This window comes from Gavia stellata, chromosome 2, assembly GCF_030936135.1.
Source record: "Gavia stellata isolate bGavSte3 chromosome 2, bGavSte3.hap2, whole genome shotgun sequence".
Classification (NCBI taxonomy): domain Eukaryota; kingdom Metazoa; phylum Chordata; class Aves; order Gaviiformes; family Gaviidae; genus Gavia; species Gavia stellata.
Window position 1 is genome coordinate 9,217,551 of NC_082595.1, and position 18,079 is coordinate 9,235,629.

At 42.5% G+C, this 18,079-nt stretch overlaps 1 protein-coding gene across 1 annotated transcript in view; it reads right to left on the reverse strand.

Moving 5' to 3' along the window:
* Positions 1 to 4,111, reverse strand: part of KCTD3 (potassium channel tetramerization domain containing 3) — a 30,661-nt gene extending 26,550 nt beyond the window's left edge. The window contains exon 1 of the mRNA XM_059835822.1: positions 4,038 to 4,111. Coding sequence (XP_059691805.1) covers positions 4,038 to 4,111 — 74 coding nt within the window. The remainder of the gene's footprint in view (positions 1 to 4,037) is intronic.
* Positions 4,112 to 18,079: the final 13,968 nt, after the last annotated feature.

The window sequence follows — 18,079 nt, forward strand, 5'->3', positions numbered from 1 at the left end:
TTAAATGCAAGTTACTCTTACTTAGGACTCAAAGGGTGCTACACTGTGCACTGCAAAAGACTACAATGAGCTTCAATTATTATTTTACAGCAACTTTAAATATTTGCCATTTTGCTATTTGGGCCCTCTTAAGGGGGGGCCAATAACAGTAGCAGTTAAAAGAAAGTATTTACTCTGAATCATATTATGCAATAATACAAATTATAGTATTACTTATGATGCCAGACAGTATTTTACATAATAAATAACTATGAACTCTTTTATACTTGTTCTGGTTTTGATTTAACATGAAGGAAGACAACTGGACTGGCAGTTTGGACAATGAGTTCATGCTCCGCATGAGCTCTCTGACTGTGCATATCCTCTTATTAGTACCATGACTAAGAAACCTTTGGTGACCGCTTCATCAATGGGAATCAAAAAAGGAAATGCAAAAGTAAAATTCCATCACAACTTTCCATACAGTACAGAAATACATTACAAAATATTTTTGCAATAAAAGTATGATTACATAATTTATCTAGCTTTCACTGCTTGTATTTTCCAGTTTGGGAGAAAAAAAGATGTAAACAAAAAGCATTACTTTATACCCCCTAAGAGGCAGAAACACAAAGGCTATATGGAACTACCATCCTGCATAAAATGTGGATTGTGTAACTGCTCGCTGAAAGCATAACAATGACAAATCTGTTCTTAACAGAAAATCTACAGTATCAGCATTCTAAGCACAAACACGCACAAAGTCTTTTCTAAAAATAAAAATAAAAAAATTAAACAGAATCAAAGCAGCTTGCTATTTAAATGGAAAAAGACTTGTAAGTATATTTGCAGTTTTGCACAGCTTTTATCATCAGTTACAGAGACCACTAGCCTTCTCTACTCTAAGAATAAGGAATGATTCATTTAACTATATTATAGTATGTGCATAATAGAAAACAATGAGTTACAGGAATTTTATCCAAGATTAATCCAGACACTGCTTGTAACTATGGGGATAGATGCAGCATCACCAGTTCGCCCTTTTAAAGGTCTTAACAAGCTAAAGACTTTTATTGTCTTATACTTCAAATACTTTACAACTTTCAGTTATTTTTGTGATTTTACAAACAAAGAAAAGGAAAAAAACCAGAGGACTTCTGGTTTCCCAGGAAGGCATGTATAGGTAAAAAGATATGTAAAAAGTACTAGAACCACAGTTAACTGGCATTTTCTACAGCACTGAATGATAAATGCTAAATTAATTCTGAAGCAATAAAGAAGTCTGATGAGACCATGAAGACATTCAGGATTTTTGAACAGATGTTTGCAGACTCAATAGTACTATCTCCTCAATACACTACAGCACAATTTCTGACCTGGAGGCATGTTTGCATTTAGGCACTTGAGACAGTCAACTATTCAGAGCTGTCAAGACTGAAGTTTTGCTGGTGTTTTGGCCAGCTGGGCTTCACTCTAGCATTTCCTAAGTCAGTTAAAGAGCTTAGTAGCAAAACATTTGGGACTAGAAGATGTTCCAGAAGAACAAGCCACACAATAAGGAGGACAGGAAAAAGTGCCATCAACTGATTCCACGTTCGTCTCCTTGCAATTTTATCAGTGGATTTAGATAGCACAAGGGTTTTCTGTCTGTGATTTAGCACTATGGTACCAGTTTAGTAAGCAATACCTCATACCAACATATACTTTAGAACTTTTAATACATATATATTAATCTATGTAAACAGCAAGACAGAGTCCTCCTTTCCAGGATGCAGAAAGGAGCTTAGCTAGCAACATTCACATGTGTAAGTGCATCTGCAGCTCCACGCAGCTAACATGCAGTAGTCAGATAGACATCGTATGAGGAAAATTAGGCAAACTCCATGCAATATCCTCAAATACTCTTAAGCAGGTGGCAGCCTACAGTTATTTTAAAGAAAATATAGGCAACTGGAAACAGACACACTAAATATCAGTTATAAAACAACCATTTTCATAGTCTATTGCATTTGTAGAGTTATCTTACAACTGCAGGGAGGTATAAAGGGTCAAGAGAATTCACTAAATTTGTTAGAGTAATTTCTGTGAATGTTGACTTGCAAGAGGCTTGTGCTCCCAGCAAAGGAATCCACAAAGCTGAGACCACAAACTGTTGGAGCAACCGCACACAACAGAGAAGCTCTGGTGGTCCCAGAGAGCAGTGGGAACCTTGTGTCAGAACATGGAAAGCTGGAGTCTCTGTACTACGTGCTCCAAAGTATAACTGCTGTCAGAGACAGAGGAGAGCACTAATTTCCTCTTCTCTTACAACTCTACAAACAAAACTAAGAGTTTCAGGTTTCTGGTAAGGGTAACAGGAACTAATAAAGAGGAGGAAACGTATAGTATTCCACACTCCCCTGCTTGCCATCCAGATCATCCACTCCACTGTCACCTTTGAGTCACCTGCCTTTGCAAGCTGAAAAACCTGGCTCAGATATATTTTTCAAAGAACATGGGCACTACAAGGGAAGTTGAGCTTGCAAAAGACCAAAACCTCTTACACAGAGATACTATTGCATGTTGTCTCCCTATTAAGAGGGAAATGTCCCTGCACACCTTTCCTACTCCTTACATCCAAATGAGATCTCTTGACTAGAATCTACACCTTCAACTAGAAATAAAATACATACAATTGTTAGTTTGCCGTATTCTTCATACTTCTCTGTGTAGGCAAGCCCTCTGAGGATGTGTGTTTCTTCCCTGGCTCATGCCCTGTACATAACTTTCTGTTCTCTGCAGAGGCGTTTCATCAGTAATATCCATTTAAAATCATGAGACTGAAGCGTGTTACAAGTGATTCCACTTGTAACAAAAACCTAAAAGATGAACTGGCCTATAATTTCAGAGACAGAGTTCGCTGAAGAACCTTATTCAGTGTAACGCGAAATCTGGTCCTAGCCAACATCAATGTTATCCTGAAAGCATCGTTACAGGTGAGTTTTGCCTATGCAAGTTACAAGCAGCTTCTCTGAGCTGAACCAGGTTCTTAATGTCTTATTATAACAAAGGAATTCTGCATCGATTTTTATGGCACCCTACTTTACAAAAGGCTGCAACATACAATTTAGTTGTAAGAACAAGTTCATAGGTAATGCAAGAAAATTCTTAAAATAGTAGTAGTTCCTACTACTTACAGTGGGATTCACATTGTGCGCAGACTCAGGAAGACGTATTACTTCAGTTTCCACTAGCTACGGTAATCTGAATGATTTCATGCCTGAGCATTTTGACAGGAACATTTGCACTATTTATCACACAGATTCTGACCACAGCTGTCCCACAAGTCTCTGTCTGAGCCTGCCAAAACGTCTACATATGCCATCTTCCACACTTCCAGCACACATTCAAATACAATTCTTTATTCTGGTTGATAGCAGCAGTATCATATCAACCATTTTTAACACCTTAGTCTCTGAGGCTGCCAGATAGACTGATCACTAGAAGCCTATGGATCTGATGGCAAAGCAAAGCTCTCCGTCCTCTACTCCTGAAGAAGCAGTATACTCAGGAGAGTCCATACAATGCATTACTGGAGTACGTAGCTAGAATCCCCTGACATTGCAGGCCGACACCACGCAGGACTGTCAACACTGCCCGTATCTGCCTCCCTGGCTCAGCTACCCTGCAACATGCTGGGTAAAGCTTTATTCAGGCCCTCCCGGAGGCCGGGCCACGCCTGCAGCACCGCGTCCAGACCACGGAGCCCGGGCGGACAGGTCCCAAGCGAGTCGGCTCCGCCGCCCTCCCGGGACGGAGCGGCAGCCGGGCCAGTCTACCAGCCGGCACGGCCGGGCAGCGCCTCCCTTCGGGTAGACCCCCGGCAGGGGCCGGCCGGCCGGAGCGCGGCTCCCCGCGGCCACCCTCGGCGCCCCCCCTCGCTCCGATGCCCGCCGGTATGCGCTGGCCACCACCCGCCGCTCGGCGGGACCGCAGCGGCCCGCCGGCAGGGCCCGGGGCCTGTCCCCCTCCGCCCGCCCGCCCGCAACCGCCGCGGCGGCCCCCGCACCCTCGCTCACCTGGTGCCGCCCACGTTGAGCTGGATGATCTCCCCGCTCCCGGCGCCAACGAAGCCTCCACCGTTCCCCGCCATCTTCCCCGCCGCCTGCTCCAGCCGGCGCCCGCCGCCGCCTCCCGCCGCCGCCGGAACCTCGGGGTCGAGGGGAGCAGCGGCGGGGCAAGGCGAAGGCGGCGGCGGCGGGGAAGGAGGAGGCGGGGGATTGGCCAGCGGGCCCGCGCAGCCCTCGGCGGCCGCCGGCGGCCAGGGCACGGTCAGCGTCCGGCCAGGCTGCGGCCCCGCGGGCTCCCCGCCGCTCAGGCCCGGCCAGGCCGCGCCGCCTCCCCAGTCCGAGCGGAAAATGCCATGGCAACGCGACAGCACCTGGAGGAGGGGGGCCGGCGCGGGCCAAAACACCTCGAACCGTTCGCGGAGCGGGGCCGGCTACGACGAGGCGGGGACCTCCCGCGGCGGCGGCTGGGGGGGAGTAGGTCAACGCCCCTCCGGGGAAAGGACGCGCCCGGAGGGGGCCGGCTGCGCTCGGCTGCTGCCGAGGTGGGGGCCCTCCTGCCTGGCAGCGGGGCGGAGCCGGGCCCGGCAGGTGAGCGGGGCGGGGCGGCCTGAGGGCGCCGGCCTGGCCCGGCCCGGCCTGTGCAGCGGGGCCGGCGCCGGGAACCCTCCCGCCGCGGGTGCGGCGTCACGCCTGGAGGAGAAGGAGCCAAGAAGGCGGAATTCTTGTCTCTTGTGTTTTTTAAAGGAAGGGGGGAGCCGCCCGTGCCGCCATCAGGCGCCAGCTACTCCAGCGCAAAATGAAGCCACCGCTGGCGAGGCCCCTCGGGCCTTGTGTCTCCCCCGGGCCGCAGGGACCCCGGGCTGGGGAGCTCACGCCTCTGGTAAATGGCAATGCCGTGCCAGAGAGACATAGAAACAGAAAATTCCTTGAAAAGTCACGGAGAAGGTAGCGACGGCACCGTGGAGTTCGAAGCCTGGGTTGCAGCCCACCCTCGTTAATCAAAGTCTGCACCGATGAAAGGGAAAAAATAGTAGACATGACAAATCTGAGCCCGCAGTACAATTTGAGGAAGAAATCTATCACAGCAAGTGAAGGAAAATTGAGGAGGAAATAAATGACAGTGCGGTTAGCAGAGGAAGTAATAAAATTGTGGTTTAAAGTTGTGAGGGTAGGCTTTGTGATTAATTCCTACACTCAAACAAGGAGAGGAATAAGCAAGTACGAGCCCCATAGTTTAGTATAAGTGAAATTTGCCTAGAGATTGAAAACCCACAAGGTTTTCACTGAGGATCCACACCCTATTTAAACTTTTTTTTTCTTCTGCAAGGACACGTGGCTAGAGATGAAGCATGCTCAAAAATTGTATTTTGAAAATGCTGTGAGAGTTATATGAATAAACTGCTTGAAGTTACCTGGCCACTTCCTCACTTGCATACCTTGGAAATTCAAGTTTTATTCCTTCAGTCATATCATAGAGCCCAACTGACCAAAGCTATGCAGATACCTTTGCCAGGAGTGAAGTATTTTGGGGAAATGACTTTGCTATCACAAGGCCCTATCACTATTGCAGAGAAACATACAGCCATGTTAGGCTTCTAGGGCTAATTGGCTAACCAGCACAGTGTATTAAGCTTGGGCAAGGAGCCTACAAATACTTCTGTAATGTGTTCTGAATATGTTAGTACAGACGCTTCTACGGTGTGTTTTGCCCTACAGCCTAAGGGGAGGGGAAAATTAAAAAGCAGCTGAACGTGTCACCAAGCCCTAGACCTTCATGCTTTCTGTGTGCTATGTACTCTGGCTATGGTTTGGGTTTCTTCCCGGGTTTAGGAGCCCACTTTTGGATTTCTGCTAAGTTGTCTTCTCCTTCCCCGGAGCATATAATAGGAAATAAAAAATGTACAGGTGTGCTATCAGGCAGAGAAGGGAATTGAACTTCCTTTCCTATGTCCTGGGGGAGTCCTCTAACTATTAAAGTATTGGATAAGAGTGGGAAGGGATATTTCTTGTCTCGTATCTGGAAGGAAGACTGACACTCCCTACTTCAACCCATCAGCTTCTAAAAGAAAAACTGAAGTCAGAGAGGGTTTGAGGCTGTGGATTATGCTCGGAAACCATACCCTTCAACCTACCTCTGTGGAAAGACTGTGTAGAAGACTTGCACCTATCCTCAGTGTTTCCTATGGGCCATTTTGAGTGGCTGCTCCTTCAGGCAGCTGACTAAAAGGTCACTTTTCTGCATGCCTAATTCAATCATGTTTTAGAAGGAATCTAATAGCTTAGGTAGTGAAGGACTATAAATTGCACTGCGACTGGCCACATGTCTTAAAGAAGTGGCACTGTAAGCATTGCACATATAAATGCTTCCGTGGCCCAACTTCCTTAGATTACTTTTGAAAAATAAAGCACGTTTGCCTCACAGCGCCTAAATACCATTAAACTTAAGATTCGCCTCTTTTTAAATAAAACAGAAACACTGTTGGCATTTGTAATTCGATTCATGAAATTCAATCCAGGAAGAAGCAATGTGAGAAAATCAGCTGTGCAACGATGTATTCTCTGACAGCTGCAGTCCTCAAACACTTCCACTAGATGCCTCTATTGTTTTTAAAGTAAGCTTCCAAAATGTAATTCCTGTAGCCTAACCAATTAAGGCACATTCTCAAGACCATATCTCTTGATGTTCCAATTAAAATACATGATTTGCAATCACTCCAAAAAAAAATCCCAAGCTCATTTCAAAGCACACATCACATCAGCCTTATACAATATTAATATACAAAGCAGCTTTATGTTGCTAGTTTCTATGATCTTTTTATTAATTCATCCAAAAAAGAACTGTCAAAAAAGGGTCACATGTGGCACTATACAAGAAGTAGATATCAGAATTAAATATACATGCTTCTGAGTGATGATTATACAGTTTAGGAAACAAGGAGGCCCATGCAACGAATTATTTGCTGTGTAGTAGTGCACATTTTAATTTGTAATTTGATCTCTTTAATTGCAGTAATTCGAGCTAAGAGTACAAGGAAGGGTTTCTTGCCCACTTTCATCCAGCTGGGTGTGAGTACAGTTTTCTTGTGGAGCATCCTGTTTTCTGGCCAAGAAGCTAATTATTCCATTCAAAGAAGGCCAATTCTGCTGTATAAATTGTATTCAGAGACACCTCCCAATGGCATGATTACCCTTAAGCTACTTAAAATACAAGTCGAGGGAGGAATTGCTACTCTTTGGCATGTTTGCCAGGTACCTGTTTTGCTAAGTTATTACCGGAGAAACAATTTGGCTCCCCAAAGAGCCGAAGGAAGTTAGGTAATAAATTCTTCCTCTGCCTCCTCAGCAGATCCATGATGTGGGAGACTTTGCATCACCCTGGACAGCCTCCTTTCCGACCGCTTACACCAACGCTAAATGGGTGCAGCAGTCTGTGCAACAGTACAGAGTGGCTGGACACCAATTTCTGAGATATATTTTTAGCTGTTTATATAAAGCCTAAGTCAGATTTTTTCATCTTTTTATTTTTCATCGCATCTGGTTTGGAAAAAACAATTAAATGTTTTGGAAGTGAACAAGCATTTAATTTTGGTGATGATATAATGTGTTACATTATTATTGTCTAGGACTCTATTTTAAAATAAAAGTCACTTTGCATATTTGAGGGGAGGCAGAGCCCCTTAGCAATTTAAAGTCCCCATCTGTTTTTTTAACTATTTTCTCACAAAACGTGAGAACTTTCTGACGGGGATCTTGTCTCTATATCTTTCTGTAAACTGTCATCTTGATTGCTGGTGTTACACAATAATAATGCCAAATTAAAAATTTTCTACCATCTGCTCTGAAGGGAGGAGCCTTGGAGTCTCACCAACATAGTCACTCTGGGAAATGATACTATGAGTCACTAGGAACAATAGTTAGTGCATGCTCAGTTTTTCCCTAGCTTTGCTTACAATTACTTAGCTTGAAGCCTCTAAAGTTTGAAGGTATTCACTTAACAGCTGGAGTCCAATAAAGAGTACTGGAATAACTTTAAATAGGCCACAGGGGAGAGAGGAAGCTCCTGGGACTAGGTGGAGTATGCATTTCTTCATTCTTGAACATATGGTTGTTGCTTGCAAATTGGGAAACAACCTTTCTTTTCAGCTCCAGATGCAGTGCTGCACAGTGAGTGGCTACCAAGGATGTTCCCTTTGCCCAGAACTGCTCCACCCCACAGCCAAATAAAAGGGATGTTGGCAGAAATGTCTATAAAGGCTTTTTTCCCCCTCTTAAAATAGAGTGAAAGGAAGGAGACGATAGATCCAGGATCAGGTCAGAAGCAGTTTCCTAGAAGGGGAAGGAAGATTCTGCAATGTCCTGTAAAGAACTATGTATCCAAATCTGCTGAATCCCTGGAAAATGTAAAACTTTCATTTTCAGAAAATAAGTCTTAAAATCTTTGTGTTGAACAAGTCTGGGGGAGATTACTATTATGTTCCAGCATAGCATATGTTCTCAGTTACCAAGTGTGGATTTGACAGATGGACCACTCCGTGGATAAGAAATTGGCTGGACGGTCGCACTCAAAGAGTTGTGGTCAGCGGCTCGATGTCCAAGCGGACACCAGAGATGAGTAGCTTTCCTCAGGGACTGGTATTGGGACTGGCGCTGTTTAACGTTTTTGTTGGCAACATGAGCAGTAGTATTGAGTGCACCCTCAGCAAGTTTGCCAATGACACCAAGTTGTGTGGTGCGGTTGACATGCTGGAGGGAAGGGATGCCATCCAGAGGGTCCTTGACAGGGTCAAGAGGTGGGCCCGTGCGAACCTCGTGAAGTTCAACAAGGCCAAGTGCGAGGTCCTGCACATGGGTCAAGGCAATCCCAAGCACAAATACAGGCTGGGAGGAGAATGGATTGAGAGCAGCCCTGAGGAGAAGGACTTGGGGGGTGTTAGTTGACGAGAAGCTCAACATGAGCTGGCAGTGCACGCGTGCAGCCCAGAAAGCCAACCATATCCTGGGCTGCATCAAAAGAAGCATGACCAGCCGGTGGAGGGAGGTGATTCTCCCCCTCTACTCCGCTCTCATGAGACCTCACCTGGAGTACTGCATCCAGCTCTGGGGCCCCCAACACCAGAAGGACATGGACATGTTGGAGCAAGTCCAGAAGAGGGCCACAAAGATGATCAGAGGGCTGGAGCACCTCTCCTATGAGGACAGGCAGAGAGAGTTGGGGTTGTTCAGCCTGGAGAAGAGAAGGCTCTGGGGAGACCTTATAGCAGCCCTTCAGTACCTGAAGGGGGCCAACAAGAAAGCTGGAGAGGGACTTTTTACAAGGGCATGTAGTGATAGGACAAGGGGTAATGTCTCTAAACTGAGAGAGGGTAGATTTAGATTAGATATTAGGAAGAAATTCTTCACCATGAGGGTGGTGAAGCACTGGAACAGGTTGCCCAGAGGAGTTGTGGATGCCCCATCCCTGGAAGTGTTCAAGGCCAGGTTGGACAGGGCTTTGAGCAACCTGGTCTGGTGGAAGGTGTCCCTGCCTATGGCAGGGGGGTTGGAACTAGATGATCTTTAAGGTCCCTTCCAACATAAACCATTCTATGATTGTATGATTCTATGTCCATTAATCCTGCTGCAGAGCAGTACTGACTTCTGCTCCCCAGAGGGCTGCCAGGACCGCATGCCATTCAACAGCTTCTCTTTCAGAATTTCTGCAGCTGTTTTTTTCCCTGCTAAACTAAAAAAAAAATTAAAAATAAAAAAAAAAATCCAAATCTACCAACTGTCTTTTTAAAAAGTTCCCCCTCTTCCCAATACTCTAGACAAATTTAATATGAAAATAAGGGTTAAATTAATGACAACCTAATAATTTTCAGTATATCCTGGTGGAGCTGGGTGAAACAAGAGACAGTTTAAGTACAGTAAATTTGCATGTCATTTTACTAGCACATGCTTTGTCCACATTGTGGGGCTGTTTGCCAGTACATGTCTATTGTGAAAGCCTAGGCTTTTTTCCGTTCAGGACAGTGGAAGAATGTCACTGCTGCAGACTCCAATTTGATTTGAAAATCCCTTGAGTTTGTGTGCGATGTATGTATTTGTGTTCATCATTTAAGTCATTCAGCTGAAGTTGTCTACATTTCTGTATTGAGTCAGATTCTGTTTACGAGCTGGATGTACCTAGTAATCAAATATCTTCCCTAAGACTGCAATCTATCCTAGACAAACAGGGTTAGATTGTAGTAAGTTAGCACAGCTTCATTTATATTGGACTGCTGTGTAACCAGGCACCACTGTATAGCAGGCTGAAGGTCCAATAAATAGCTGTACATACTGTCAGGTATGAAATAATAAAGGCACAGGCAGTGAAATAGACGTTTACCTGAAACATTAATTCATTTATATCTTTTGTTCATTTGTTAAGGACTGTTCATGAGTCTGGGTTTGCTTGTAAGAGTCACAGAGAGGATTGAAGAACATGCATATTAGAGAAGACTTTCTTAAAGATAAGAACAAACCACAAATTCTGAATGTAATTTGTGAAAAATTTTTATATACTCAGTTATTTTGTTCTCTTTATGCTCCTTCTGACATTTGTCAGCCCATCAGTGTTGATTATACTCAAGCATTTTAATGCTTGTTTTGTGGTTCCTTGTTTCAATTATAACAATTGAAGGGTTAGAGACAGAAACTTTATATTCTGTATGTGAAGTCAATATGGGAACACCAAAAAGTTTTTTGACTTCTGTGAGCTGAAAGGACAACTGTTATTTGGCCTGACCTTCAGTATAGTACCAGCAGAATAATAGCTTCTTCCTCAGTTTGACTCTTACCATATGTTTAAAATACCAGCTCTGGATGTCTTTCTGAAAGGCTGAAGGACAGCCAGTGACAAAGCATCAAATCTACTGCATACACAGGTGACCTGTCTAGCATTTAGTTACCCATTCATGAGTAAAAATTCGTGCGGTCTCTGCCATGAAGTCTTGTCTGCATTCATTTTCCAGCCATCAGGTTGCCTTCTAATGAAGAATTGTTGAACTGCCTTCTTCAAAAAGGTATTTGTGGACTGATCTGCTCAACTACTCTTTAAAAACTGAAACCTCATGCCATACAACAACACGAGGTGGCATGCTTTTTCAAAATACTTTCTTACTGATTGGTTTTCAGTGCTGGCTTTGGCTGCAGGAAAAGAGATACCTGATAATGCACATATCCATGACTCCAATATACATCTCTGAAATGAGCCCTGAAAACCGTAGCAAGGGTTTCAGCTCATGTCTTCTAAAAACTTAAGCAAATGTACTTTATACACACAGGAAATTACAGTTGCCTAAACTGGACAGTTAGCTAAACTGTGGCAATGAGAAGAAATAGAACAAAATGTTGTATTTGAAGTCCTGATACTACTTCCTTTTGTTTTAAGAGAACATGGAGTACTTGTCTATATAAACAGCCAGGAGCAACCCACGTTCCTAGGAGTCCTTCCAGCTTTATCCACTGTATACTCATCAAATTGATGAGTACTTAAACCCACATATCTAGAACGCTCACCTGTGAGCAAGGTGCCATGAACTTACCTTGCTTCATTTGCTGCAAAGAGTCCAAAACTCTGCTGCATCCATTTTTACTCACTGATGTTTTGAAATTGCCTATATTTATGTGAACATCTTGATGAAGCTTTTGGAGGTTCAAAATACACATGTAAACACAGATACTGACCTATTCTTCTTCACTGGTAATTATTTTAAACAGTAACACCTATTATGCTAGCTTCTTACCTGAGTGACCGATTGCCAACACTTAGCAAAACATATGTGTGTGTATGTATCTGTGTATGTATATATAATTGTTGCTTGGTTCTAGATGGGTAGGGAAAGGCTCATTTCAGCAAATATTTTATTTACATTACTTAGTAATAGCTAAGCAAGTGCCTGAAATTTTTGGCCATGGAGAGGAAGACTGTGTTCTGGTCTCTTGTGTCCAAAAGTTGTTGTACTACTTACACCTTTTCATATGAACTTTTGAATTATGTTGGCTGCCACCTGTGTATTCTGCTTTTCCTTGAGTAAGTAATCATATTTAATTTTTTCCTTTTTTGAGGGCATGTTCAGTGGTGAGCTCTTTGATTTGCATGACTCTAGTAGAATAAACCTCTTCAAAAAGGCAAGTTAAGCCATGTTTATGGCTGTTTTACCATCAGCAGTTTGAGTAGTTACTAGAGCAGTGCAATGCAGCCAGAGCATACTAGTGAGCTAGCATACAGCTAATGTACTAGCTGTTGATGTATGGGCTGGATGAGCAGACAGCGAGGTGGATTGAAAACCGGCTGAATGTCCGAGCCCAGAGAGTGGCACAAAGTCTAGTTGGAAGCTGGTAACTGGTGGTGTCCCCCAGGGGTCAATACTGGGTTCAGTCCTGTTTAACATCTTCATTAATGATCTGGATGATGGGACAGAGTGTAACCTCAGCAAGCTTGTAGATTACATGAAACTGGGAGGGGTGACTGATATGTCAGAGGGTTGTGCTGTGATCCAGAGGGACCTTCAACAGGCTGGAGAAACAGGCTGACAGGAATCTCATGAAGTTTAGCCATGAGAATTGCAAAGTCCTGCACCTTGGGGAAGAGCAGCCGCAGGCCCCAGTGTATGCTGGGGGCCACCCAGCTGGAAAGCAGCTTGTCAGAAAAGGCCCTGAGGGTTCTGGTGGACACCAAGTTGAACACGAGCCAACAACGTGCCCTTGCCACAAAGAAGACTAATTGTATCCTGGGCTGCATTAGGAGGAGTGTTGCCTACAGGTCACGGAAGGTGATCCTTCTCCTCTACTCAGCACTGATGAGCTGGGCTGCATTGTATCCTGGGCTGCATTAGGAGGAGTGTTGCCTACAGGTCACGGAAGGTGATCCTTCTCCTCTACTCAGCACTGATGAGGCCACACATGGAGTACTGTGTCCAGTTCTGGGCTGCTCAGTACAAGAGAGACATGGAGCTACTGGAGAGTCCAGCAAAGGACCACAAAGATGATTAAATGTGGAGTGAAGCATCTCTCTTAGGAGTAAAGTCTGAGAGAGCTGGGACTGTTCAGCCTAGTGAAGTGAAGGCTCAAGGGGGGATCTTATCAATGTATATAAACACCTGAAGGGAGGGTGCAAAAAAGAGGGAGACAGGCTCTTTTCAGTGTGCCCAGTGACAGGACCAGAGGCTATGGGCACAAAATGAAACACAGTAGGTTCCTCTGAACATCAGGAATCACTTCTTTACTGTGAGGGTGACTGAGCACTGGCACAGGTTGCCCAGAGAGGTTGTGGAGTCTCCATCCTTGGAGATATTCAAAAGCCATTTGGACATGGCCCTGGGCAACCAGCCCTAGGTGGCCCTGCTTGGACCAGCTGACCTCAGAGGTCCCTTCCAACCTCAGCCATTCTGTGATTCTGTGAGTGTGGCTGTGTATTTTTAAGAATGGCTTTTGCTTTTCAAACCATAGAGAAACATGGTTTCACAGCTTCCTCTGGTGGCTGGTGGTTTTCTTTCTCATCCTTTCCAACAGTGCACCTTCCTTACCCACATTTTAGATTCTTTGAATCTAACAAGCCCTTCAGTACAACTAACTAGTGAATGTGACTTTTTCTGTAGCAGCCAATGCACGTACAGTATCTGTAATTTCACGTTACCAGATTCTGTTCCTTGCAGGATGCTGTTCTCCAGTTGCTTATCATATTGCCAGTCTTCAGGCATTTAGGCTGAAATATCCCAGGTTGTGTTTCTTCCTTAGGCTCTTTTTGGAAACTGAAACCACTGAAAACTGTTCTGCATATCTAAAAATAGAAAGGAAATATGTCATTTTAGAGAGGTTAAAGATTCTTAGTTTTACTTGAAATTTGTAAGCAGGACTTCAGCTTTGGCAGGAGAACAGATCATCTCCTTTTGGGGGAATATGGGCTTTCTCAGCAATCTTATGAATAGGAACTGAAATTTGACCAAGCTATTAGTATCTGAAAGTCTCAATCCCAGCTGTTCAAAAGCAACTTAAACTTTTGAAGTATAGTCTGAGAAACACCTCTTAGAATGATTTTCAAATGTATAAATGCCTTTAGCATGTTATTATTGGACCAATATTTTCTTCTTATTTCAAAATTTTAAATAAATCACCTATGAAGCAGCTATCCCTTCCTTGTTCCTGAAATACAGTATAATTGAGAGGCTTCCAGGGAGGCCACTGGGAAGCTGTGGTTAGGCCAGTACATGCAGGGAGGCAGAGCCTTGCCCCCACTGCTGGGCAACACTGCTGCCTCTTCCAAACTGGACTGAGTGGTCCGTAGCAGCAGAAAGACCCAGAGCCAGAGAGGGGGAGAGCCAGACTTCCACAGGTCACCTGGAAGACTCTTGGCAATTTTACCTTTCCCTTATTTGTTCTCTCTGTCTTACCTTCATTGATGATGATTTCCAATGGTGAAGTTTTGTTTCTTGTGTGATGTGATTTTCTTTGTCCCTTAAGTCTTAGAGTTGCATAGCAGAAACTTCTGTTATTTTGGCATAGTTCGCTAGCAGTATATCAAACAACAAGAAGATTTTAAAATGCAGGATCCAGTTCTAACAGTATGTAAAGTAAAAGGCAACACTGCATTATTTTCACACCTCGCCAAAACCCTTTCTTCTTACCACAGAAGCAATTAATGTTGCATCACCTTTCTTTTCATATTACAGTCACAGTGCTTGACTCAGGAAAGGAAAGGTAATTGTCAGTTTTCTGTATTACAGTCACACACACACATGAAATCTTATTCATGAAAAAATACTCTAATTTTGAATAAAACCTCTGAAATCTCTTGAGAGGCCAGAAATGAATAACAATGAAACCATTTATCACTTACTGAAATGGACTAATTACAATGAAGGTTGCCAATAATCTTCTTTTCTTCCATATTTCTGGAAAAAAGAAATCCCATTCTAGAAATGCTGCAAAGATTAAAAAACCCCACCTCTATGTATTGGTATATTTCAATTTTGCACAGCAGAACTAAGACTTCAGTTCAAAAATCTATTAAAACATTACCTTAGCTAATATTACTAGAGGGACAAAAAATACTAAATATGGAGAATTTTTCATTATACAGAAGTCTTCAGCCATGGCCCAAACAGAGACCATTACTGTCATTTCACATTTATATCAATTAGTGTTCTATCCTTACCTTGCATACTGCTTTTCATCTTGTCATCAAATATTGAAATAGAAATGTGAAAGATTTCCTTGGGGGTATGGATTGGGGAGGGAGGGGGAGTAATTTAGAAGAGATATTTGAGGGAATGCGATGTGAGAGAACAGTGGAAGTCACGTTTTGGAGACAGCATAGCATGTAATATTGAAAGGTCCTTGATTTAATTCTGTGTTTCAAAAAAATACTGAGTAAGGAGATCTTTCAAACTTTGGTGATGGTAATAAGAATATATAAAAAAAAAGGCAGGTAGAATAAAAGATAGGTGTTCTCATTTGCAGTCAGCGAACGAAGTAAACGGAAGAAAATGCATCTGAAATATAACGATTAAGGAAGAAAAAGAATTTTCATTTTTTACTCAATGCATCATGCTTTTAAACAGGATTAAATGTGTATGTGCATAATGAAAAGGATAATGAGCCATTTCTTTAATAAAAAGTATTTAATGAGTGGTGTTTCTACTTATTCCTTTCTCATTTAAAATGGATACTTTAGCTTTAGAGCTCTGATTTCCTACATTTCCAGAAAAATACTTCATATATTAGAGCATACATACCAATTTATGAATCATTGGCTTTTCTGATTTTCCTTAATTGTTAGTTAAATAACACAAGATGTGAAAGCCAGTCAACGGTATGTCAGATAAAATTCTAGTAGAAGCTTACTGGGAGTGGAATAGCAGCAGTACAGTTTCACTCAAGGCTTCTTCATAGAACTGTGTTGCCTTAATGCAATTTAGTAATCTATTCCTGTTTAAATGGAATTCTCACCTGATAGAGAAAAGACTTAATTTTAAAATGCTGTAATGTAATAATATAAAAATAAATAATATATAAAATATAGCTTTACCTAGTATTATCTGAATTTGGTTTTCTTTATCTCTTTCTTTTAGAATTCATAGCACTCATGTTTTCAAACAGCTGGGGATGATGTTTCTGGTTTGAAAATCTGCAAATCAATTAAATAAGCACTTTGTTAATATATTACAGTATTTCTCTAATTTCAGAAGCATTACATTCTATTAAAAATACCCAAGTTTTTTACATTTCTCCAGTCTTGCACCTCTGTGTTTCTCCATTTTCCCCCTTGTTACTCTATTTATCAGACCTCTCCACCTTGTACCCATTCAGTACTGGCACCCTTCTCAGAAGGCATTTGACAACTAGCTCCAAACCATTTACTTGCATTTGCCACACACAAACGTTCCAATGGCCACCAGATTGTGGTTCCAGAGAAAAAAATCCAGTTTCCAACTAATGAAATAACCCTTTCTTTTCTATTCAGGATCACAGAATTGAATTGAAAGCCTGAACTGGAGTAAAGTGATACAGTTTAATCTTATCTGGACTTAATGCCATGATCATACTAGGTTTGCTTACGGCCCAGGACAGATGCTTTAATAATTAAAAGACCACAACATCTTCTAGTAGCACATCCTGCTGATGACAATGGTCATTGCCAGGTGCTTCTTTATATCCAGGTAACTGCCTTAGTGACCACAATTATACAACTAAAAAGTGTCTTCCTAACCCTTGACACTTACTGGATGTCTTATGCCTGGAAGTGCGACTACACTTCATCCTATGTAAGCTAAATATACCTGGTTTTATTCTTCATATGTAATTCCTATGGGTCTTCCTTTTCTTTGAATTACATAATTTAGTGACTTCAGAGGCGTTTTTTCCTTTTTCAGTCATGTCCAAGGAAACGAATACCAATGAGGTTACAGCTATATTAAGGGACAACAGCACCAGAACAGTTCATAGGCACTAGTATAATTTTCCTATTATTCAATTCTATTACAGGAACAAGAGATATGGCAATAAGAACCTCCATATGATAAAGCATGGCTGCTATACAATACATACAGTTTTACTTGTACCGCTTTAACTGTACCTCTGAATGTAATGGGGAAGAAGCAAGAGTGTGGGTGTGGAGGGAGAAGGTTGCAGCCTCCTGCGTCACACCGTGCAGCTCATGCGAGATGGCAGTGACTGCAGCCCTCCTCGCTCGCCCCCACTCTGCTGCGCCCAGGCCGGCGCTCATATCTGGCAGCGGTGCTGCATGCTCAGGCAGAGCATTTCACGTGCTACCAACGCGTGATAATTAGCATGCCGTATCATGGTATTGTGTGGTAACAACTGTATGCAATGCTCTTTGCCTTATGGTTTTTCTGTTTGTGCAGAATTGAAGACATGTAATTCTTCACCCTGTATATGAAAAGTGCGTAAAGATTATCACTGACACATTCAGGTCATTGGCTTTTCTTCATAGTATATGCAATACAAATTTTATGATATCATTTGTTTCATAATAAAAGCCTGAACTTGATGCCCGGTTAAAACACATTATTTTAATTTCATTAACAACATTCTGTGATGATGAATCAACTTACAGAAAACTCATAGCTATTTCTTACTGTGCTCAAGTCTCATAAGAAACTTAAAGTTTGGATTTGTTTAAAAAAATAACCACCACAGATTAAAACCTTTAAAGAAATAGTAATGCAAGAAAATAATTTCTGGATCAAACAAATACTAATATATTTCGTTATTGAATATACTGCTAAAGGAAAAGTAAAAAATACCTACCAATATTGAAATTATGTATATTAATATCACTTGCACTGAATCTTGTGAATTTATAGCTGTAGTTTTTGATTACATGAACAATAACTTGCTGTTTAAGAGCATGCTCTGTTAGAAATAAAAAGGATATATACATAAAAGCAAAAATGATGGTCACCTTATACAAGTCAAAAGATAAACCCATTTTAGTGGACAGACTGTAGCATGAAAATAGACAGCATTTATGATCCATTTGAGTGGTAGGGGGAGGGTGATTAAATATT